Source organism: Pongo abelii, chromosome 12, assembly GCF_028885655.2.
Source record: "Pongo abelii isolate AG06213 chromosome 12, NHGRI_mPonAbe1-v2.0_pri, whole genome shotgun sequence".
Classification (NCBI taxonomy): domain Eukaryota; kingdom Metazoa; phylum Chordata; class Mammalia; order Primates; family Hominidae; genus Pongo; species Pongo abelii.
Genome location: NC_071997.2, coordinates 47,091,542 through 47,114,982, shown reverse-complemented (window position 1 = coordinate 47,114,982; position 23,441 = coordinate 47,091,542). Strand labels below are relative to the sequence as shown.

At 46.0% G+C, this 23,441-nt stretch overlaps 1 protein-coding gene across 1 annotated transcript in view; it reads left to right on the top strand.

Annotated features, from left to right (window-relative positions):
• The first annotated feature begins 10,422 nt into the window (after positions 1-10,422).
• KCMF1 (potassium channel modulatory factor 1) overlaps positions 10,423-23,441 on the top strand; it is an 80,712-nt gene continuing 67,693 nt past the window's right edge. Inside the window, exon 1 of the mRNA XM_024242616.2 lies at positions 10,423-10,747. Within this exon, the coding sequence (XP_024098384.1) occupies positions 10,708-10,747 (40 nt within the window). The 5' untranslated portion in view covers positions 10,423-10,707. The remainder of the gene's footprint in view (positions 10,748-23,441) is intronic.

Below are 23,441 nucleotides of genomic sequence, written 5' to 3'. Positions count from 1 at the left end.
GAGCCAGCACGCCCGGCCTCTGCCAAGCTTCTTTAAATACAAAAGAAAGAAAAAAGAAAGAAAAGGGCTATGAAACCAGTGTATGTTCATTACAGAAAATTTCAAAACTAAAAGGAAAAAAAGTCCTTCATACCTTATCATAAGCTCTCAAAACATCAATCAGAACTGCTTCAATTAGTTTTGTCACCAGAATGTAAACACCTCCAGGATGGGGACATGGTTTTGTTTTTCAGGACTGTGTCCTCAATTGACCCAGAAGACTCAATAAATATGTATTTACTGGGGACTACTAGATGGAGGAGAGAGGGAGGGAGTCAAGGGCTGAAAACCTACCTTCTGGGTACAATGCTTAGTACCTGAGTGACATAATCATTCACACCCCAAACCTCAGCATCATGCTATATACCAGATAACAAACCTGGGTAACATAAAAATATCACAAATCATCGATATGATACCCCCATAACCATACTGACTCTGATATCCATCCAATCTTTATGTGTTTTATTAAAAATAAAAAATGAGGACAGGTGTCATGGCTCACGCCTGTAATCCCAGCACTTCGGTGAGGTGGGAGGATCATTTGATGCCAGGAATTTGAGACCAGCATGAGCAACACAGCAAGACCTCATCTCTTAAAAAAAAAGAAAAATCTTAAAATTAGCTGGGCGTGGTGGTACATGCCTGTAGGCTCAGCTACTGAGGAGACTGAGGGTGGGAGGATCGCTTGAGCCTGGGAGGTCGAGGCTGCAGTGAGCCATGATCATGCCACTGTACTCCAGCGTGGGTGACAGCGCAAGACCCAGTCTCAAAAAAACAAAAACAATAATGACATCAGGCTGTACATACATAATTTAGAAAAGAATGTTTTGTAACCTGCTTCTTTCACTAAAAACATATCATATTTCTAGTTCATTACCCATTTTTAGTTGCTGCTTTTGGTTTGGATAGACAATAATTTATAGGTTTTCAATTTCAAATATTAAAAAGAACACTGTGATAAACATTCTTGTGTCTAAAATCTTTGCATGTATCAGTAATTACTTAAATAGGCTGGGTTGAGCTGGGATTGCTGTGGCAAAGAATGGGCAAAAACCTATGGCTCTTGAAACCTACCATAAAATCCCATTTGGAATGCTTGTAACAAGTCATATTCCTTTCTTGACATCCTCATTATCAAGTATTATTAAAAGTATTTTTCTGCCAATTTAAGAGGTGAAATGGTGTCTCCTTTTAATTTGGATTTGATTCCTAGTGGTTGAATTTGTTTCACATTCTTATTTCAGCTCATCTTCTAGAAGAAGTCATCTATAGCTACTGTCAGTTTCCAGGCTTCCAAGGACGCCCTTCAGCCTACTGCAATGTAGCTTATGACCCTACTCCTCCATGGACAGATGACATCCATTTCTGAAATCCAGGGGCCACACTTCAATCTATCTCATGAGGTGTCTCTCCTTGGTGGACACCAATGGTCTCCCTTCCTGAAGACTCTGCTTCTCTGACTTCTGTGAGCATAGCCTCTTCTGGTCACTCTTGTTCTCTGGCATAGACTTCTTCTCTGTGGGCGGGCGGCAGTTGGGGGGGCCTTCAGCATCATTATTGCTCAGGTCAGTACAAAGGACCACATAAGGGAGTATGATTGTTAGTGAGGAGCCAAGATCACTCCACATCTCAAGAAGAGATGGTAGCAGCCTGGAATGGTTTGGTGGCCATGGGAATAAAGAGAAAGGGATTGATTTGACAGATGTTTAATGGGTAAACATCACAGGATTTGGCAACTGGCTATGGAAGATAAATGGGAGGAAACAGTCTAGGATGACTGTTGTTGTTTCATCTTGCGGGGGGGTGACTTGACTAGGTTGGTGACTTTGCTCAATGCAACAGGGGATACAAAAAGAGCAAAGACATGAAAGAGAAGATGATGATAGTGGTATCCCAGAAAATGAGAGGGTGACCAACAGCACCAAAAATCAGGCAATCAGATAAACCAGTTTCTAAGCTGAGGAAGGGGAGTGACAATTCTTTCAAGAAGATTGTCCACGGAGAGAAACAATAGGGTAATAACCAGAGGGAGTGCAAGGTTGAAGGGGCGTTTTTTGGCTGAGGACAATGGACCAATAGAGGCTGAGCAGCTGAAAGTACAGGTGCCAAGGGGGTGGCTGAAGGAGTAAGATCCCATTGACGGGATGAAGTGGGATCGTAACAGAGGACGGGTTAAACAGAAAGGATATCTCCATGCACGAGGCAGCAGGACGCAGATGTACACACTCCCTTGGAGGCTCACAGTGGGAAGTGAAAGTTCCTGCATTTTGAACTTTCCTCCCTCTGTGAATTAGGAGGTGAGGTTATCTATTAGGCACGTGGGTGAGTAAGCAGTTGGAACCAAGTGGTGAATGTTTATAGAAGAGGGTTCTGACCAAAGACAAAGATTGCTCAATGGTACTGAGGTCCAACTGCAGTTGAATGCCCTAGATTCATAACAGCCACAATCTGTACACTTCTATCATTTTTAGTGGCTATACTCTACACCCCAAGCAGATATACATAGGGATAAACTGAGTCAAGCAATTCAGGCTTGGAAGCTTGCAAAGCTGGTAGAGTTTGAGAATGAGGGGTTTAAGGAGCTGAAGGCATGAATGAGAAGTCTGAGTTGACCACAGGGCACCAGTTGGGTCAGGCAGAGAATGGGGTTAAAAAGGGAAAAAACAAAAGAAAAAACCAGCTGGGCGTGATGGCTCACACCTGTAATCCCAGCACTTTGAGAGGCCAAGGCAGATGGATCACTTGAGGTGGGGAGTTCAAGACCAGCCTGGCCAACATGGTAAAACCTTGTCTCTACTAAAAATATAAAAATTAACTGGGCGTGGTGGCAGGCGCCTGTATTCCCAGCTACCTGGGAGGCTGAGGCAGGAGAATCACTTGAACCCAGGAGGCAGAGGTTGCAGTGAGCTGAGATCACGCCACTGCACTCCAGCCTGGGCAATAGAGCAAGACTCTGTCTCAGAAAAACAAACAAACAAAAACCATAACAGCAAGTGCAAACATCAAGGATTAGGCCAGGCGTGGTGGCTCACACCTATTAATTCCAGCACTTTGGGAGGCTGAGGTGGAAGAATCACTTAAAGCCAGGAGTTCAAGGCTAGCCTAGGTAACAAAGCAAGACCCTTGTCTCTACAAAAAATAAAAAAATTAGCTGGGTGCAGTGGTGCATGCCTGTAGTCCCAGCTACTCAGTGTCTGCTGATAAATAAAGATGATTGCTTGAGCCCAGGAGTTCAAGGTTGCAGTGAACCATGATCGCACCACTGCACTCCAGCCTGGGTGACACAGCAAGACGCTGTATATTTAAAAAAAAAAAAAAAGGTTTAGTGGTAGAGAGTAAGAAAACTGAAAAATAGGAAGTTACAATAAGACAGATTATTAGTTTCGAGCACGGTCACAAGAGAGGAATGGGTGGTTGAAGTGGAAGTGCACACAGATTTGAAAAAAATCAAGGCCTTGTGAGGCCAATTGTAAGGCCATGCTTGAAAACTTTCAGGGTGGCAGAATTTGGGATGAAGACTGCAAAGCAGAACTGAGGCCTCAGTGACTCCTGCATAGTGACTGTGAGATTGGTAGACAACAGAGAACTGGTGAAGTAACCAGATGGCATTGGGCCTTCTGACCCTTTCCAGACTTCATGGAAGTGGCAGAAAACTGTAGTCAACATCAGGGCCTCAAATTGTGGCTCCACCAGTGACTAGCTACATGGCCTTGGGCAAGTCAATTTAACGTCTCTGTGCCTCACTTGCCTTATCAGTAACATGAAAATATAACAGTACCCTCAAGTAAAGTGCTTATAATAAGGCCTGCCACATGTACCAGAACACTAAATGTCAGCATCATGACCATTTCTCATTTGAATGAGGGGTTTATTAACAGTCTCTAAGGCACAGATTCTTAAATATTTTGGTCTCAAAATCTTTTTACATTCTTAAAAATTGTCGAAGACACCAAAGAACCTTTTTTTTTTTTTTTTTTTTGAGACAGAGTCTCGCTCTGTCGCCCAGACTGGAGTGCAGTGGTGCAACCTCGGCTTGCTGCCTTCCAGCGAACCGCCTTCCAGGTTCAAGCAATTCTCCTGTCTCCTGAGTAGCGGGGATTACAGTTGTGCGCCACCACACCTGGCTAATTTTTTTTTTGTATATTTTGTAGAGACGGGGTTACACCATGTTGGTCAGGCTGGTCTTGAACTCCTGCGCGTGATCTGCCCGCCTCAGCCTCCCAAAGTGCTGGGATTACAGGCGTGAGTTACTGTGCCCAGCCCTAAGAACTTTAAAAAAAAGTATTATATCTGTCAATATTTTTCATATTAGAAAACTGAGAAAATACTTTTAAAATACGTAGTCGGCTGGGCGTGGTGGCTCACGCCTGTAATCCTGGCACTCTGGGAAGCAAAGGCGGGTCAGGAGTTTGAGATCAGCCTGGCTAACACAGCAAAACCCCATCTCTCCTAAAAATGCAAAAAACTTAGCCAGCCGTGGTGGCGGGGGCCTGTAATCTCAGCTACTTGGGAGGCTGAGGCAGAATTGCTTGAACCCAGGAGGCAGAGGTTACAGTAAGCCGAGATGGCGCCATTGTACTCCAGCCTGGGCAGCAGAATGAGACTGTCTCAAAAAAAAAAAAAAAAAAAAGTAGTCACTTAAAAACAGTAATAAACCCACTATTTAGTAACGTTAACACATTTTAAAGAAAAATAACTATATTTTTTCCCAAAAAATGTGGAAGTACGATATTGTTTTACAAATCTCTTTAATGTTTGGCTTAAATGAAGACAGCTGAATTCTCTTCCTTTGCATTCAATCTGTTAGGATGTGCTGTTTGCTGAAAGCATGAAAATCCTAGCACCTCACCTCACCTCTTGGGGACCTTGGACCACACTTTGAGAACCATTACTTTTTCTTTCAGCTCTACATTATCCACAGCCGGGCGCCCGGGCGCAGTGGCTCATGGCTGTAATCCCAGGACTTTGGGAGGCTGAGGCGGGTGGATCACCTGAGGCCAGCAGTTTGAGACCAGCCTGGGCAACATGGTGAAACCCCGTCTCTACTAAAAATACAAAAATTAGCCAGGCGTCATGGCACCCTCCTGTAGTCCCAGCTACTCAGGAGGCTGAAGCAGGAGAATCACTTGAACCTGGGAGGCGGAGGTTGCAGTGAGCCGAGATCGCACCACTGCACTCCAGCCTGTGCGACAGAGAGAGGCTCTGTCTCAAAATAAATAAATAAAAATGAATAAATAAACAAATAATTTGTTCATTCACTCACTCATTCAACACTACTGGATCCCAGAGACAAAGAACAATGTGGTCGCTGCCTTTGAGGAGTCTAGTTGAGAAAAAAGATGAAAACGAATTAAAAATTACAGCACAACATGAGTGAGCAGAGGAGGAAGTTAGGAAATTACTGGTGTGCCTAAGGGAGGCAGGGAAGGCTTACAGGAGTCCAGGGAACCCGAATCTTGACTTTACTTTCCTATGCTCCACCTAAGCAGAAGGAAGAGTATGCACAAAGGCACAGGGGCAGGAATTAGTACAGTACAAGGAAGCCCAGGGTGCGCTGGCAGGAGGAAGAGTCCGTATGCTGGAAAAGCACGTTGGGCCTTAAAGCTACATTTCATCCTACAAGCCCCAGGAGGCTGGGGTGATGAGAGCTTGCTTTTCTTTTTTTTGAGAGGGAGTCTCGCTCTGTTGCCCAGGCCTGGACGCGATCTTGGCTCACTGTAAGCTCCGCCTCCCGGGTTCACGCCATTCTCCTGCCTCAGCCTCCCAAGTAGCGGGGACTACAGGTGCCCACCACCACGCCTGGCTGACTTTTTTTGTATTTTTAGTAGAGACGGGGTTTCGCCATTTAGCCAGGATGGTCTCGATCTCTTGACCTCGTGATCCGCCCATCTCCACCTCCCAAAGTGCTGGGATTACAGGCGTGAGCCACCGCACCCAGCCAAGAGCTTGCTTTCCTCATTTTAATTCAGGTTTACTAAAGTATAATTTATATAGAAGTAAAAACCACCCTTTGGCTGGGTGCAGTGGCTCATGCCTGTAATCCCAGCACTTTGGGAGGCCGAGGCAGGTGGATCACTTGAGGTCAGGAGTTCCAGACCAGCCTGGCTAACATGGTGAAACCCCACCTCTACTTAAAATACAAAAAATTAGCCGGGCATGGTGGTATGCACCTGTAATCCCAGCTACTTGGGAGGCTGAGGCAGGAGAATCGCTTGAACCCGGGAGGCGGAGGTTGCAGTGAGCCGAGATTGCGCCATTGCACTCCAGCCTGGGGGACAAGAGCAAGACTTTGTCTAAAAAAAAAAAAAAAAAAAAAAACACCCTTTTACGTGTATGGTTCTATGAGTTTTGACAGATTCATATAGTCATCCAGTAATGTAAATACCACAATCAAGTTAGAGAATATTCTCATCATCTCAAAAAGTGTGATCAGTCCGCCCTTCCCCAGCTCCAGTTGCCAGTAACCATTGATCTAATTTCTGTCCCTATACTTTAATTTTTTACTTTGAAATAATCATATACCCATAGGTAGTTGCAAAGAGGGCCCAGGTACACTTTCTCCAATGGGAATATCTTACAAAGCTATGGAAAAATATCAAAAGCCAGGAAACTGACATTGGTACAATACTATCAAGCAGACTACAGACCTTATTCAGATTTCACCAGCGCTTACATCCATTAGCTTATTTGAAAAAACATAATTGGGCCATAGTATGAAAGAAGGGTCAGCCTAGCAAAAACACGCATTAGTTACAGTTGTCCACAGAAGAAAGGAGAACTCAGGGGGGTGCAGAGAGAGGAAGGGACTGGAGGAAAACATTTGTGGAGTGGAACAGAAATCATTTGGTAGACAATTTGGTATAAGGATTTAAATTAATCCTTCTTGATCTTCTTTTCTTTTTTGAGACAGAGCGTCACACTGTCACTCAGACTAGGATGTGGTGGTACAATCACGGCTCACTGCAGACTCGACCTCCTGGGCTCAAGCAATCTTCCCACCTCAGCCTCCTGAGTAGTTGGGACCAAAGGCGTTTGCCACCACGCCCAGCTAATTTTTTTTTTTTTTTTTTTTTTTTTTCGAGACGGAGTCTCACTCTGTCACCCAGGCTGGAATGCTCCCAGGTTCAAGCAGTTCTCTGCCTCAGCCTCCCAAGTAGCTGGGATTACAGGCGCGTGCCACCACATCCAGCTAATTTTTGTATTTTTAATTAGAGATGGGGTTTCACCATCTTAGCCAGGCTGATCTTGAACTCCTGACCTCGTGATCCACCCGCCTCGGCCTCCCAAAGTGCTGGGATTACAGGTATGAGCCACCGCTCCTGGCCGCTAATTTTTGTATTTTCTGTAGAGATGGGGTTTCGCCCAGGCTGGAAATTAATCCTTTTTTTGGAAATGAAATTTCCCATATGGCAGGGCAGCAAGCAAAAGGTTGTTTTAAATTGAACAGCCTGACCGCTAACTGAATGAAAGTCATGAAAACCCCAAATAACCATAATATTTCTGCTTACTCTTATTTAAAGAGGAAAAAAAATGGTTTAGTTACTCTCTCCTTACTCTTGCCTGACTGAAAAAAATGAAGTAACTATAAAAAACAAAGTTATCTGTTTAGTTAGCTAACCCTTTGCAAAACCAAGCAAATGAAATCTCTATATTTACTTATTCCCTTCTGCAGTTCAGTACTGTTGTAGGCTTTCCTATCTGCTCCACCATTTTATCAGACTACAGCATTGATAATGCCTTAATCTCTATACAATTTATTTATAGACATCACTTACCCATCAGGAGACAATGGGATCAGCGTTGTTGTCCCCACTCTTACAGCCCAAGAAATTGAGGCTCCTGATACCCAGGATCACATATGCCAATACCGTAAAATGCTCAGAAAGGCATCGACACAAGGTAAGCATTCAATAAACGTTAAGTAGCTTTACTTAATACCCTTTTTTCTACTCCACCACACCCCATTTACGGCCAGGTTGGACCTCTTTCTACAAGAGAAATGGAATAAATTTGTGCAGGAGCTCCATACAGGAAATAAAAATATTTCTGGTGACAAAGTCCTCATTTAAACTCCAGTTTGTTTATCACTAGTTACTACCAAATACAGTCCCTTGGGAGTTCTGAGTGACCCAAAACCTACTTCCTGGACTTCAAGATGAGCTTTTAGTTTCTTTGAAATCAGGAAGTGTCTTAAAACCAGATTCAATGAAATACGGTAACAATCTTTTTACTGTGTCCTGTGCTAGGTATTTTATATGCATTTTAGCACTTAACCTCCAAACCTCTTTTTATTAAATCTCTGTTGTTACGTCCATTTTAAAGATAGGAAAGTCAGGGCACACAGAGGTTAAGAGGTCACACAGCCAGCGAATGGTGGACAGTATAAGAGTAACCTCAAAGCAAGCAGTACCCCAGATTCCAATTTCAGTTGACTTAGCCTGGTAACAGTTCAATTTTATGCAAAACCCACAACTTCAAATGGAAAAAGATAAATTAAAACCACAAAAACCAGACAAATGGAGGCTCAGCAGGCCTTGTAGCTCGTCCACGGTTACACAGAGGATATCAGAGCCAAAATCCCATGGCCGATCCGTTTTGACTTCAAAGCGCGATCTATTTCCACCAAACCACGCTACCACCGACACGTGGTAAGGGGCAGTACAAAGATTTGTTGAATTAATAATGCCTGAAAACAAAGTTGACAATAAGAAGGTAAAAATGGAAAACACAGATAAAATCGGAAAAGCAGACCACTTTCAGGAAACAAACAACTCCAAGTTTTCAAGGCAGGGCATTCACGGTGAGCCAAGGCGCTGGGACAGTTTGCTCGGGTACCGCCGGACTCCCGGGCTGCCCGGCGCGGAGTCTTTAACGGAGATGGTTCGCAAGGAATCGGCCTCGGAGCCTGGCAGCCTCCTGGCTTCCCTCCCGACCGCCAGTAACCTGGCCGGGAAACACCAGCGACGACCGGGGGCCAGTCGCCTTCCCCTTCTGGGCTGTTGGCTTAAAATACACACAAACACAAGTCCCCAGGCGGTCCGCGGCCTCTCCGTGGGGCCGGAGCTCGCTGCCCGAGGCCCGCCCGGAAGCCATGCACCTGGGGACAGGAGTCTCTCCGAGTCGCAGCTGGCCGCAGAGAAGCACCCACCTCCCGCGGCCGGCCCAGCCCAAGGCCCTGGCCCCTATAGCCCGGCCTAGGCCCGCCCCAGGCGGGGCTAGGGGCGGTGTGGCGGGCGGGCGCCCCTCGGGCCGCGCCGGTGAGCAGCGGGAGCCGGCGCCGGGCATTTCCTCTTCCTCCCTACGCGCGGCGCGGCGGCGGCGGCGGCCAGGCCGAGGCTGGGCACGGGCGCCCAATCGCGGCCTGCTGGCTAGCGCGGGCAAGAGCCGCGCCCCGAGCCGCCGTCGCCGCGCCGCCCCCGTCGCGACCGGCGGCCGCGGGGCCTCCGGGCGGCTGGGCCCGGCGAGGGCAGCGAGAGGCGGGGCTGGCGTGCGGGCGGCGGAAGGAGGCGGAGGAGGAGGAAGAGGAGGAGGAGGAGGCGGCGGCCGGGAGTCGGGGGAGAGGGGCGGGGGGTGGGCCGGGGGAGGGGAGGAGCGGGATTTGCGGAGCGCCGCGCCGCTGCCGGGAGCCGGCAGGCCCGAGAGTGACCGGAGTCACGGCGGGCGCCGGCGGAGCCGCGGCGTCGGACCCGCCTCCTGGAGGAGCTCAGCCCCGACCAGGCCCGGCCCCATTCCCGCCCCGCGCCGCCTCCCCGCCGCCGCCGCCGCCGCGGGAGCGCTCCCCTGCCCACCCCGCCCCCGCGGCCGAGCCCGGGAGTCGAGTGGGAGTCGGCCGGCCGGCGCGGGCAGCGCCGGGACCCCGCCGGGGACACTGCAGCCGGAGCCCGGGAGGGGCCGCGCCGCCACCGTCTGAACTAGGATGTCCCGACATGAAGGTGAGAGGAGCCCCCGCCCCCACCCGCACCGCCCGGGCCTCGGCCTACCCCGCCCGGGCCGGGCGCGGCGGAGGGCGGCCAGGAAGCGGCGGAGACTTTGGCCGAGCCCGAGCCGGGCCCGAGGCGCTGGACCCGGGAGCGAGCGAGCGAGGGCGGAGAGCCGCGGCGCCGCTGCCGCCACGGCCGCGGCCCTTAGCTGGGCCTGGTGCTGGAGGCGGGGCGGCCCGGGCGGCCGGAGGGTTTGCACTGTCATGGGGCGGGGGGGGAGGGGAGGCGGCGGGGCCCGTTACCGGCGGGAGCTCGGCCCTCGGGACTGATACCGGACGCCGAGGACCGCCCGGCCGGTTCGGGAGCCGCGGGCCCCAGCGCGGCCTAGCGCTCCCGCCGCCCCGGAAGAGCCCGGTGTGGTCGCAGAGCCGGGCCGCGGGCGGCAGCAGGAGGTAAAAAAGCCGGCCCGGGACCCGGCAGGCGCGTCCGGTCGCCGGGAGACGACGGCGAGTGTCCCCGCCTGCGGGCGACCGCGGGGCTGGCGGGAAGGCTCTGCGGCCAGGGGACGGGAAGCCCTCGCCGCCTGGAGCCCGCCCCGGCCTCGCGGCTAGGCCTCGGCGCGTCCCTGGGCTCGGGTAACCAAGTTCCCGGGGTGGATCCGACCCCGCCGCAGCAAGCAAACTCCCTGCTCAGTCACCCAGGCGGAGCAGGGCTCGCTCCCCGCGGCCCTGGTGCCCTCGCCGGCATGTGCTGCCTACCAGACCAGGTTTTGGAAAAAGACGATGGTGAGGTCTGTTCATGGTCGGGGGTCGTTTTGGACCTTGTTGTGCGATTTTAAAACACGATTGGAATACAGTTGCAAATAAGCAGGCAGCTCTAAGCCCAGTCCCAGGGCACAAAGAGACAAATGTTTAGGGTCGATGTATAGGCTTCGAGCTGGTAAGAAATAAGTTAACTTTAATGTACTGCCATATGGTTTAGAAAAGGAGGAGGGGGTTGTGTTTTCTTTGTTTCACTACTACAGGTTTTTGGATAAAAAGTGTTAAGAGTCTTGGCGAAAAGTTTGTCCTGCTAAGGTTAATACAAGATTGCAGAAGTGGCTTGAAAGTTTGTGTACTCCAGATTTTAAAATCCTGTATAGGTGATGTAGGAGTGGAGAAAGTTTAGTGAGTCAGTTTAGTGTGTGCTTAGCACTATGGGAAGCATATTCTTTGGGAAATACGGACCTTAGAATTTCAAGGCTGAAAAACTCAGATTGATTAAAATTGTATTTAGAACAAGGTTCAAAATTCGCATTACTAATTGCGACGTTGAAATTGACTCAACATTCTGTGTTCAACGATTCTGTATTTTAAAAGTTACAAAACTAAATGAAATATACTATATTTTCTTCGCAAAGCATTTACTGAGTACTTACTGTGTTCAAGTGTTGGACATTTTGAAATAATGAGGTTCCTAGCCTCATTGAAAGGAATACAGAAGTAGGAAGCTATGTCTCTTTTCCCCACTTCGTCTGCTTAATGGAAATGTATCCTTATCTCTGTAATTTTAAGAACTTGTAATTAAAGTTATAATCAATTTTCAATTTGGGATATTAAAGTTTATCTTAAACTGTAGTCCTGTGTACGTTGACCACCTTCAAGACAAAACAAAAGTGAGCAACGGCTGCAAGCTTTCTTACTCTTGAAAACTGGGAGAGTTAGTTACAGAATCACAGCCATGGAAGGGTGTTTCAGACTCATTATCCTTGGTCTAAGAAAGCATACAGATAGTTCCAGACGAGCATTCTAATTGAAGCGTCCTGGGAAGAAAATTCCTTCACCCCCAGTGCTCTGTTAGAGTAATTAAAATCTCATATTTGGAACATTCTTGAATGTAACATATATTCTGTAATTTAAGCCCATTTCCCCCCTTTGGTCCTGTGCAAAAGTGTGTGGTTATGAAACTTACATTACCTTTTAGTTACTTGAATATTGCTGAACCTCAGCACACTAGTAGCACACTTTTCCTAGTAACTTATGTTAATGTCAGAAAATAGAACATACCTAATGAAAAAGGAACATACCTAAATACATCTGTTGAAGACTTATAGTACAGTATTCGACAAGTGATTCTCTTTCAAGGGTCTAGTTTATGGCCTAAGACAGGAATAGCAGTCTCATGAATCACATTTAACTCGTTAGATACATATTTCGTGGAATATTAGTTCAGACTGTCATTACTGTCATCAGTAAGACTTTGACCTATCAGTAAATACAGTGTTTGGCACCCTTGCTATTAGTTCTTTTCTTACCTTTCCCTTTTTTGGGCCAATGAGTCCCATTTCTTTCAGCATTTCTTTCTTTATTTATTTCTTTCTTTTTTTTTTTTTTTTTTTTTTTTAGCTGGAGTCTCGCTCTGTCACCAGGTTGGAGTGCAGTGGCGTGATCTCGGCTCACTGCAACTTCCGCCTCCCAGATTCAAGCAGTTCTCCTGCCTCAGCCTCCCAAGTAGCTGAGATTACAGGCGCCTGCCACCACACCCATCCAATTTTTGTATTTTTAGTAGAGATGGGGTTTCACCATGTTGTTCAGGCTGGTCTCGAACTCCTGACCTCAGGTGATCCACCCGCCTTGGCCTCCCAAAGTGCTGGGATTACAGGCGTGAACCACCGTGCCCAGCCTGTGTTTCTTTAGTCGTGTAATTTTTGCGCTCTCAGTCATCTGTCCACCTCCAAATTCTCTGTAGTTCTCATTTCCTGTCAGTAGTGTGACCCTGAACTGGATTTAATAGTGTGGTAAAAGGTTTGAACAAGCCTATCATGTTGTACTTGCTTGGTGCTTCCTTTTCAGGGCCTTGTGTGTGCAGGTAATATGTTACTTTGTCTTTGTACCCACCCTAATGAATTACACTAAATCATGTGATTTTATTAATGTAACTTTGGACGACACAGTCCTGAGATGGACACCTGTCAAGCTTGAAGGCTCAACCTTGTGATGCAGTGCCTCTGAGAAAGGCAATGCAACCAGGAGCATAGAGAGATGCTCTAGTCCAGGGTTCAGCATGCTTCTTTTGTAAAGGACCAGGTGGCAAACATTGCAGGCTTAGCAAGCTGTAATAGTACGAAAGCAGCTATAGACAACCTGTAATTGAAAGATTATGGTTCTGTTCCAATTAAAACTTTATTTGTGGACACTGACATTTTAATTTCATATATATATATTTTTTTGAGACACAGTCTTGCTCTGTTGCCCAGGCTAGAGTGCAGTGGCGTGATCTTGGCTCACTGCAACCTGCACCTCCCGGGTTCAAGTGATTCTCCTGCCTCAGCCTCCCAAGTAGCTGGGATTGCAGGCGCCCACCACTGCGCCTGGCTAATTTTTGTATTTTGTTTAGTAGAGATGAGGTTTCACCATGTTGGCCAGGGTGGTCTCAAACTCCTGAACTCGTGATCCGCCTGCCTTGGCCTCCCAAAGTGCTGGGATTACAGGCGTAAGCCACCGTACCTGGCCGAATTTCATGTAATTTTCATGTGTCATGAAATATGATTTGTCATTTGACACCCCCACCATTCAAAAATACAAATAACCATTCTTAACTTTCCGGCTATATAAAAGCTGGTGGTGGGCCAGGCGTGGTGGCTCACGCCTGGTGGCTCACGCTGAGGCAGAGAATTGCTTGAACCCAGGAGGTGGAGGTTGCAGTGAGCTGAGGTCATGCCACTGCACTCCAGCCTGGGCGACGGAGTGAGAATCCGTCTCTAAAAAAAAAGGTGGTGATTGGATTTGGCCTGAGGGCTGTAGTTTGCCTTACCTTACCTCTGCCCTAGACTGGCACTTTAGAGAGTTGATAGAGCTTGAACTGTCAAGAGTCTAGAAGGGGCCCAGTCAGCTTGGTATGCCATCATTTTCTTTGGGTGATGGGAAATGAGTTCACAGAGTGAACCAGCTCCTCCGTACTTCACTTTTCAGCAGCACCATGAGGAATGGAAATAATTGTTCCTCAGGAGTGGGCAACAGGCTCCCCACCCTCCAGACCCTTAGTGGAGATGGCAGTACTCTACATTTTTCCTGTTTGTCCGTTAATACTTTTCCAGTGAGAATTGTAGGGCCACTTTTAACTCACTTTGTGGTGTTGTCATGTTAACATTTTATAGACTTTAGCACCCGCTTTCTGTTCACCCTACCAACACTGTCTAGTTCACAGTGAACCCAGTCATTTTTTATCTTGATGTATTTTTTAAAATGTCTCACTATCATACTTTCAAATACATTTAAAATGTAAGTATGTCATTCAGAGCTTAAAATCTACTTTTAAAGCTTTCCAAATAAAAAAAAGCAACTTAACAAATTGCTCACTGCTTATTAGCTAAAATGAAATCATGAATGTTCTTGCATAGATTAGAGCCTAATTGATTACCTGGATCTAGGTACATGTGTCGCCCTAAATCATTCAATCTTTCAGTCACTACTATGTGTAAGGCAGTCTGCTAGGTTCCAAGGAATGTGGGGCTAAGTGAATAAGATGCTGCTCCTTACCTTAAGTCTTGGTGAGGAAGATGCATTTTTTACGTAGCTTCCACAGTGCAGTGTGAAACATGCTATAAGGAAGGGGTAAACACTGATGACAAAGTAATTGCCAACTTTTACTAATTTTGTCAAATTTCATAGAGGTACTCTACTGTGATTCTAGCACTTTTTTCTTGAGTGCCTTCTTAACTCCTTTTTTTTTTTTTTTTTTTTTTTTAAAGACAGAGTCTCGCTCTGTCGCCCAGGCTGGAATGCAGTGGCGTGATCTTGTCTCACTACATCCTCCACCTCCCGGATTCGAGTGATTCTCCTGCCTCAGCCTCCCGAGTAGCTGGGATTATAGGCGCCTGCCACTGCAACTGGCTAATTTTTCTATTTTTAGTGGAGACAGGTTTCACTATGTTGGCCAGGCTGGTCTCGAACTCCTGACCGCAAGTGATCCACCCACCTCCGCCTTCTAAAGTGCTGGGATTACCGGTCTGAGCCACCGCGCCCGGCACCTTCTTAACTTTTTCTGGGCTACTTTTGATTTTGGGTAAAATTGTTTGAGATTTCAAGCCGGTTGCAGTGATGTGCACATGTAGTCCCAGCTACATGGGAGGCTGAGAGACCCTATTTCTTTAAAAAAAAAAAAAAAAAATTGAGATTTCAAGTAGAGTCCTTATCTTTATCTGATTTATAATTTTTCTAGCTTTTTGATGATTTTCACATGTAAAAATGATAGTGGATAAATGAGCAGGTGGTCATATTGTTGTGCTGGTCTCAGAAGTATCTGATACTATTTATTTTTAAAATGTAAAATACAAGACTATGTAGGCCATTAATCTAGTTAGTCCCAACTTTTTTTATTTTTTTAATTGGCAAAAATTGTATATATTTATCATGTATAACATGATGTTTTGAAATACGTATACATTGTAGAATGGCAGCTCCAACTTTTTGAAAGTTGTACCACTCTTTTCTTAGTAGATTCTAATTTTCTCTCTCTCTCTCTCTCTCCTTTTTTATTTTTATTTTTTTACTCTCTGTTGCCCAGGCTAGAGTAGAGTACATTGGTGGGATCTTGGCTTACTGCAGCCGCCACCTCCCAGGCTCAAGTGATCCTCCCATCTCAGCCTCCCAGAGTGTTGGGATTACAGGTGTGAGCCATTGCTCCCAGCCTTAATTTTCTCTTTTCAAAAAATGTTATCTGCCACTGAAGCACACATATAGGCAGAAATAATTTGGTTTCGGGATTTGGGGACTACAAAGCCAAGATTGGTAATTAGCATGTGATTTTAATGCGGTGCCTTTTGCCTCCCTGTAGAAATGTAAATGGACTCCCACTGATAAGATCCTTACCATCAGGTCTTCTTACAACTTATTGTACTTTAACCACATTCTTAAGACTTTTTCAGTTCGTTTTTTGTTTTTGAGACAGGGTCTCTGTTGCCCATGCTGTGCACCAGCATAGCCCGCTGCAGCGTTGACCTCCCAGGCTCAAAGAATCCTCCCACTTCAGCCTCCGTAGCAGGTCAGACTACAGGTGTGTGCCCCACACCCGACTATTTTTTTTTTCTCTTTTGTAGAGACTAGATCTTCCAGTATTGCCTAGGCTGGTCTCAAACTCCTGGGCTCAAGTGATTCTCCCACCTCAGCTCTCAAGAGCGCTGGGATTATAGGTGTGAGCTGCCATGCCCAGCAACTTTTTCAGTTTCAATAAATCGTAAATTATATTTACCTTGACTTTCAATAGAGAATATATAAGAATGTAAATTTATGGGAAAATGAATCACATTTTAATTTCTGGGGTCTTTGATTTCATAATTTCATTTAAAGTTCATTTTGAAGCTCATTTTCCCATATTTTTACATTCATGTTTAAGTTAAAATGTAGTAAAACATAACTACATGTTCTTGTTTCAAATTGGGAACTCAATTTGGAAGAGATTCCTTTTAGTCTGAGGATTTTAAGATGTTTTAGCAGCAATCTTTTTTTTTTTCTTTCCTCGCTCTTGTTGCCCAGGCCGGGGTGCAATGAGGCGATCTCAACTCACCGCAACCTACGCCTCCCAGGTTCAAGTGATTCTCCTGCCTCAACCTCTCGAGTAGCTAGGATTACAGGCATGCGCCACCTCACCCAGCTAATTTTGTATTTTTAGTAGATAGAGGGTTTCTCCATGTTGGTCAGGCTGGTCTTGAACTCTCGACCTCAGGTAATCCACCCGCCTCGGCCTCCCGAAATGCTGGGATTACAGGCATGAGCCACTGTGCCCAGCCTTAGCAGCGATCTTGTAAGATGGTAACTTTTTCACAATAGCAGCTTATGAAACTTATGATGTGAAATAACTAAACAGATCCCTTCATACTAAGCTTTGCAACATTTTTAAAAGAAATCCATGCATCATAACTTACTTTTCAAAACATCAACTTTATGATATCTATCATATATATTTGCCTAGGTTTTTTGTCTTTTGGTTTTTGGGTTTTTTTTGAGACAGAGTCTCACTCTGTCATCCAGGCTGGAGTGCAGTGGCATGATCTCGGCTCACTGCAACCTCCGTCTCCCAGGTTCAATCAATTCTCCTGCCTCAGCTTCCCAAGTAGCTGCAATTACAGGCATGTACCAGCATGCCTGGCTAATTTTTGTTTGTTTTTTGAGATGGAGTTTCGCTCCTGTTGCCCAGGCTAGAGTGCAATGGCGCGATCTCAGCTCACCGCAACCTCCACTTCCTGGGTTCAAGCGATTCTCCTGCCTCAGCCTGCTGAGTAGCGGGATTACAGGCATGCACCACCATGCCTGGCTCATTTTGTATTTTTATAGAGACAGGGTTTTTCCATGTTGGTCAGGCTGGTCTCGAACTCCTGACCTCAGGTGATCTGTCCACCTCAGCCTCCCAAAGTGTTAGGATACAGGCGTGAGCCACCGTGCCTGGCTAATTTTTGTATTTTTAGTAGAGATGGGATTTCACCATATTGGCCAGGCTGGTCTCGAACTCCTGACCTCAAGTGATCCTCCCTTCTGCCTCCCAAAGTGCTGGGATTACAGGTGTGAGCCACCACACCCGGCCATGTTTTTTTTGTTTTTAAACTAGAAGCTCCAAAAGTTTTTAGTGAAGGCTAAGGTGTCATTGAATTACCCTAGAAATAATGTTTTTTAAATCACTTTATGAGCTGGGCGCTGTGGCTTATGCCTGTAATCCCAGTACTTTGGGAGGCCAAGATGGGTGGATCACCTGAGGTCAGGATTTTGAGACCAGCCTGGCCAACATAGTGAAACCCTGTCTCTACTAAAAATACAAAAAAAATCCAGGCGTGGTGGCAGGCGCCTGTAATCCCAGCTACTCGGGAGGCTGAGGCAGGAGAATCTCTTGAACCCAGGAGGCGGAGGTTGCAGTGAACCGAGATCGCCCATTGCACTCCAGCCTGAGCAACAAGAGCAAAACTCTGTCTAAAAAAAAAAAAAAATCACTTTATAAATATTGCTGTGGGGCTACTTTCATGCATATGGACTCAAAGGAAGCACTCCCTAAACTGCATATTCATAAAAGTTAAAAGTAGAATGCTGTTCCTAATAAAAGTCTTTGTTTATAGAAGATTAATTTTTTATTAATTTTAGTGTTGTGCTAAGGACCATGATGTTTTTCATTTCCTTAAAATTATAAGGTATTTTTTTTTCAGTCTTTGAAGTTATTCATTAAAATTGAGAAAAAAACCTGCAAGCAGTATATAGATCAGAGCATCTTAAAATTTAGAAAAAAAATTTTTTTTTTTGAGACCGAGTTTCACTATTGCTGCCCAGGCTGGAGTGCAATGGCGCGATCTCGGCTCACCGCAACCTCTGCCTCCCGGGTTCAAGTGTTTCTCCTGCCTGAGCCTCCCAAGTAGCTGGGATTACAGGCATGCGCCACCACGCCCAGCTAATTTTTTTTTTTTTTTTTTTTTTTGTAGTAGAGATGGCGTTTCTCCATGTTGGTCAGGCTGGTCTTGAACTCCTGACCTCAGGTGATCTGCCCACCTCAGCCTCCCAAGTGCTGGGATTACAGGCGTGAGCCACCACGCCCAGCCAGTTATTTTTATATATTAGCCATGTCTTGATTTATGTTAAAGATCTGGGATAAGGCAGTTTCCTAAAGGAACATATTACCTAGATTACATGAGAAGGAAGTGAGGAACCAGGAAAAGATAGGCTGGTTTTGGGTTGGTAAGGACCAGCGGCCAGGTGGGTGTTGGCAGAGGAAAGACAGGCAAGGTGGGTGTGAAGCTTGGAAATGGATCTGTAGCTACAGGATGTTGGAAACAAAACCAGCTCTCACGCCGGATGGAATGTCTTGAGAGCTGGGTACCAGGAAGTGAAAACACTGCCCAGTGAAATGAACAAGAGATGAATGAATTGCCTTGTTAGGCACCTTCCGCCGTTGCCTCTCTGCTACATCCCTGATGGCCCTCTTGGTGTTTGTTAACCATGGTAACTACCTGTAGAATTGTTTTTCATTGTTGGCTCTCTGAGTTGTAGCAAAGTAGAATTATGAGTCCATCCAATTCATATACACAGTCAATTAGCCTTATCTCTTTTTTTTTGTCTTGAGGCAGGGTCTCACTCTGTCACCCAGACTGGAGTGCAGTGACATAAACAGGGCTTACTGCAGCCTCAACCTTTGGGCTTAAGTGATCCTCCTGCCTCAGCCTCCCAAGTAGCTGGGAGTACAGGCATGTGCCACCAAGCCTGAAAACTTTTTGAAATTTTTGTAGAGATAGGGTCTCCTTGTGTCATCCAGACTGGTCTTGAACTCCTGGGCTCAAGCGATCCTCTTGCCTCGGCCTCACAAAGTGCTGGGATTGTAGGTGTGAAGCACCACACCTGGCCTAGTCTCATCTCTTCTGTGGCCACAGTGCCAGCCAGCAGTCCATCAAACTTTGCCAGTGGCCACGGGGGTATTGGCAAAGAAGTATGGATGGATCCCTGTAACTTGATCACTGCTACTAGAAAAAAAAAACTGAAATCAGAAGAGTGGGTCAGTTGTATTATCTTCAGCTAGAAGAGACAGCAGAAGAATAAGTGGATGAAGCATCTTGATGTCATGACTAATTAGGTTTGCACATTATCTTCTGTTGAATTTTTTTTTTTTTTTTTTGAGACAGAGTCTCGCTCTGTCGCCCAGGCTGGAGTGCAGTGGCGAGATCTCGGCTTACTGCAAGCTCCGCCTCCCGGGTTCGTGCCATTCTCCTGCCTCAGCCTCCTGAGTAGCTGGGACTACAGGCACCCGCTACCGCGCCCGGCTAATTTTTTGTCTTTTTAGTAGAGACAGGGTTTCACCGTGTTAGCCAGGATGTTCTCGATCTCCTGACCTCGTGATCCGCCCGCCTCGGCCTCCCAAAGTGCTGGGATTACAGGTGTGAGCCATCGTGCCCAGCCTTTTCTGTAGAATTTTAATGTTTTTTTTCCTCTCTTTTGCTGGTACTCAGTGCCATGATATCAACTTTTTCTATAGTAAGAGGATTTTCATTAGGAGAGTCACTTTTTAGAGTACTAGGTTGATGAGTTGACTTGGAACAGTCACAGGTATATTTGATTATAATTTATTATTTGGTTATGAGTTTTATTGTTCCTTTGAGACTCTGTCATCCTCCCTACTCAGCAAAGTAAAGGGTCTCTCCAGCAGCACTCCTGTCTTATTCTCCAGGCTTTTTTTTGTTTGTTTGTTTGTTTTTTTGAGATGGAGTCTGGCTCTGTCGGCCAGGCTGGAGTTCAGTACCACAATATCAGCTCAACTGCAGCCTCTGTCTCCTGGGTTCAAATGATTCTCCTGCCTCAGCCTCCTGAGTAGCTGAGATTACAGGCGCCCACTACCATGCCCAGCTAATTTTTGTATTTTTTTTAGTAGAGACAGAGTTTCACCATGTTGTCCAGGCTGGTCTCGAACCTCTGACCTCAATTGGTCCGCCTGCCTCTGCCTCCCAATGTGCTGGGATTACAGGCGTGAGCCACTGTGCCCGGCGATTCCTCATAGATTTGTGATTATCTTTTGATACTTAGAAAAGAGGTAAAGGGATTAAACATTTATTTTTGTGTTCAGTGTAGTTTTTTGCGTTACGGGTTTTTGTGAATGGTTAGATAACTAACAACTATTGGGGTGAATAGCTGGACCCTACTGTTCTTGTTCCACCAGTATTCTCCTTTGGTGTCCTCTGGTTGTAGAGGTTTGGCAGTGTAAGCAGAGAAGTTTTCTAAATTAGGAGTTAAGGACGTTGAAGTAGAGCAGGCAGGGATTATATAAAGGAGTTACAGATGTGTTCCTTATTTTCTTTTTTTTTTGAGATGGAGTCTGGCTGTGTCGCCCAGGCTGGAGTGCAGTGGCGTAATCTCGGCTCACTGCAACTTCCGCCTCTTGGGTTCAAGTGATTCTCCTGCCTCAGCCTTCCGAGTAGCTGGGATTACAGGCGTGCACCATCATGCCCTAATTTTTATATTTTTAGTAGAGACGGGGTTTACGCCATGTTGGCCAGGCTGGTTTTGGACTCCTGACCTCAGGTGATCTACCTGCCTCCGCCTCCCAAAGTGCTGGGATTACAGGCTGAGCCACCATGCCGGCCCTTCTTTTCTATGATGGTGAAATACATGCTGGGAGTTGAGGATGGTTGGATGGTGAATGGGAACCCAGGTAGTTTTCATGTTCAAAGATCTTGATGTTCAGTCTGATGCTATTAGGGATTTGTATGTAGTTAATTGCACTTCTAAGTCAATGTAAATTATACAGTGTGTTTGTATGGCTATACATATGAATACACACAGTGGTCACAGAGGTGGGACTGATTTTCTCTTATCTAGGAAAACTGGTGATAAGAACGTCAAGTGACAGTAGATGAGAAATACAAGTGTTCCTATATTAGATCAGTATCAAGGGTCTTCATTCTGAGTCAGACATGCTGTATATTTTCATGTTTCTTCGTTATTCTAGATCATATTTTCTGCAAGCTTTTTAAAAGCCACCAGTGGAAGAGAAATAGCAAATCTACTTTCAGAATTGGGGTAGACCATTGCTATCCAATAAAAATCTAATGTAAGCCACATACATAATCTTAAATTCCCTGGTAGCCACATTTTTAAAAAAGGAGGTGAAATTAATAATGAAATAACAACCCAATATATCCAAAATACCATTTCAACCTGTAACTGACATAGAATTGTTTATGATATATTTACGTTTTTTTCTTACAAAGTCTTAATTTTTTTTTTTTTAAGAGACAGGGTCTCACTCTGTTGCCCAGGGTGGAGTGTGGGGGTGTGATCGTACCTCACTGCAGCCTTGACCTCCCATCCTCAAGAGATTCTCGCACCTCAACCTCCTGAGTGGATAGGACTACAGATGCGTGCCACCACACCTGGCTAACTTTTGTTTTTTTGCTTGTTTGTTTGAGATAGAGTTTCGTTCTTGTTGCCCAGGCTGGAGTAAAATGGCGCGATCTCAGCTCACTGCAACCTCCACCTCCTGGGTTCAAGCAATTCTCCTGCTTCAGCCTCCCGAAGTAGCTGGGATTACAGGCGCCTGCCACCATGCCCAGCTAATTTTTTTGTATTTTTAGTTGAGACGGGGTTTCGCTGTGTTGGCCAGGCTGGTCTTGAACTCCTAACCTCAGGTGATCCACCCACCTTGGCCTCTCAAAGTGTTGGGATTACAGGCGTGAGCCACCGCGTCCGGCTGACTTTTGTATTTTTTATAGAGATGGAGTCACCCTATGTTGCCCAGGCAGGTCCTGAGCTCCTGGCCTCAAGCAGTCCTACCTTGGTCTCCTACAGTGCTGGGATTACAGGAGTGAGTCCCTGTTCCCAGCCAAAGTCTGAAATCTTAAATTTTACATTCAGCATATTTTAATTCAGATGCTAAATTTTCATTTAAAAAATGCCTCAGTTGAAAAACATATTCACATTTATGCATTGAGGGTCTGCTAGGCTTTTGCTGACCATCCTATCTAAAGTAGCTCATACTCTGGCTGGCCATGGTGGCTCATGCTTGTAATCCCAGCACTTTGGGAGGCTGAGGAAGGAGGATTGTTTGAGCCAGGAGTTTGAGACAAAGCTGGGCAACATGGTAAGACCCCATCTTCACAAAATAAGTAAATAAATAATAGAAGTTTCTTTAAAAACATAAGTAAATAAAGTAGCCCACACTCTATATGTATTTTGTGTAGGGATGGGATCTTGCTGTATTGCCCAGGCTGGTCTCAAACTCCTGAGCTCAAGCAATTTTCCCACCTCAGCCTCCCAAAGTGCTACAATTACAGATGTGAGCCATCACGCTTGGCTGTGGATTTCTGCTTCAGTTTCTCTCCTAAGAACTTAGATTTTTCATTTCTTTTTCACCTTAAAATTATTTTTTAACATATACTGGTTTCATGACCCTTTTATTTTTTTCTTTCTTTTATATTTAAAGAAGCTTAGCAGAGGCTGGGTGCAGTGGCTCACACCTGTAATCCCAGCACTTTGGGAGGCTGAGGTGGGTGGCTTATCTGAGGTCAGGAGTTCAAGACCAGCCTGACCAACATGGAGAAACCCCGTCACTACTAAAAATACAAAATAAGCTGGGCATGGTGGCGCATGCCTGTAATCCTAGCTACTTGGGAGGCTGAGGCAGGAGAATTGCTTGAACCCAGGAGGCGGAGGTTGCGGTGAGCCAAGATTGCGCCATTGCACTCCAGTCCAGCCTGGGCAGCAAGCAAAACTCTGTCTCAAAAAAAAAAAAAAAAAAGAAAAGAAACTTCTATTATTTATTTATTTTGTGAAGTTGGGGCCTCACTATGTTGCCCAGTATGGCCTCGAACTCTTGGGCTCAATCCTCTTGCCTCAGCCTCCCAAAGTGTTGGGATTACAAGCATGAGCCACCATGGCCAGCCAGAGTATGGGCTACTTTAGATAGGGTGGTCAGGAAAAGCCTATCTGAATATGGACATTTAAGGAAAAGCCGTAGTTAAATGAGAGAGATTTAAAGGAAAAA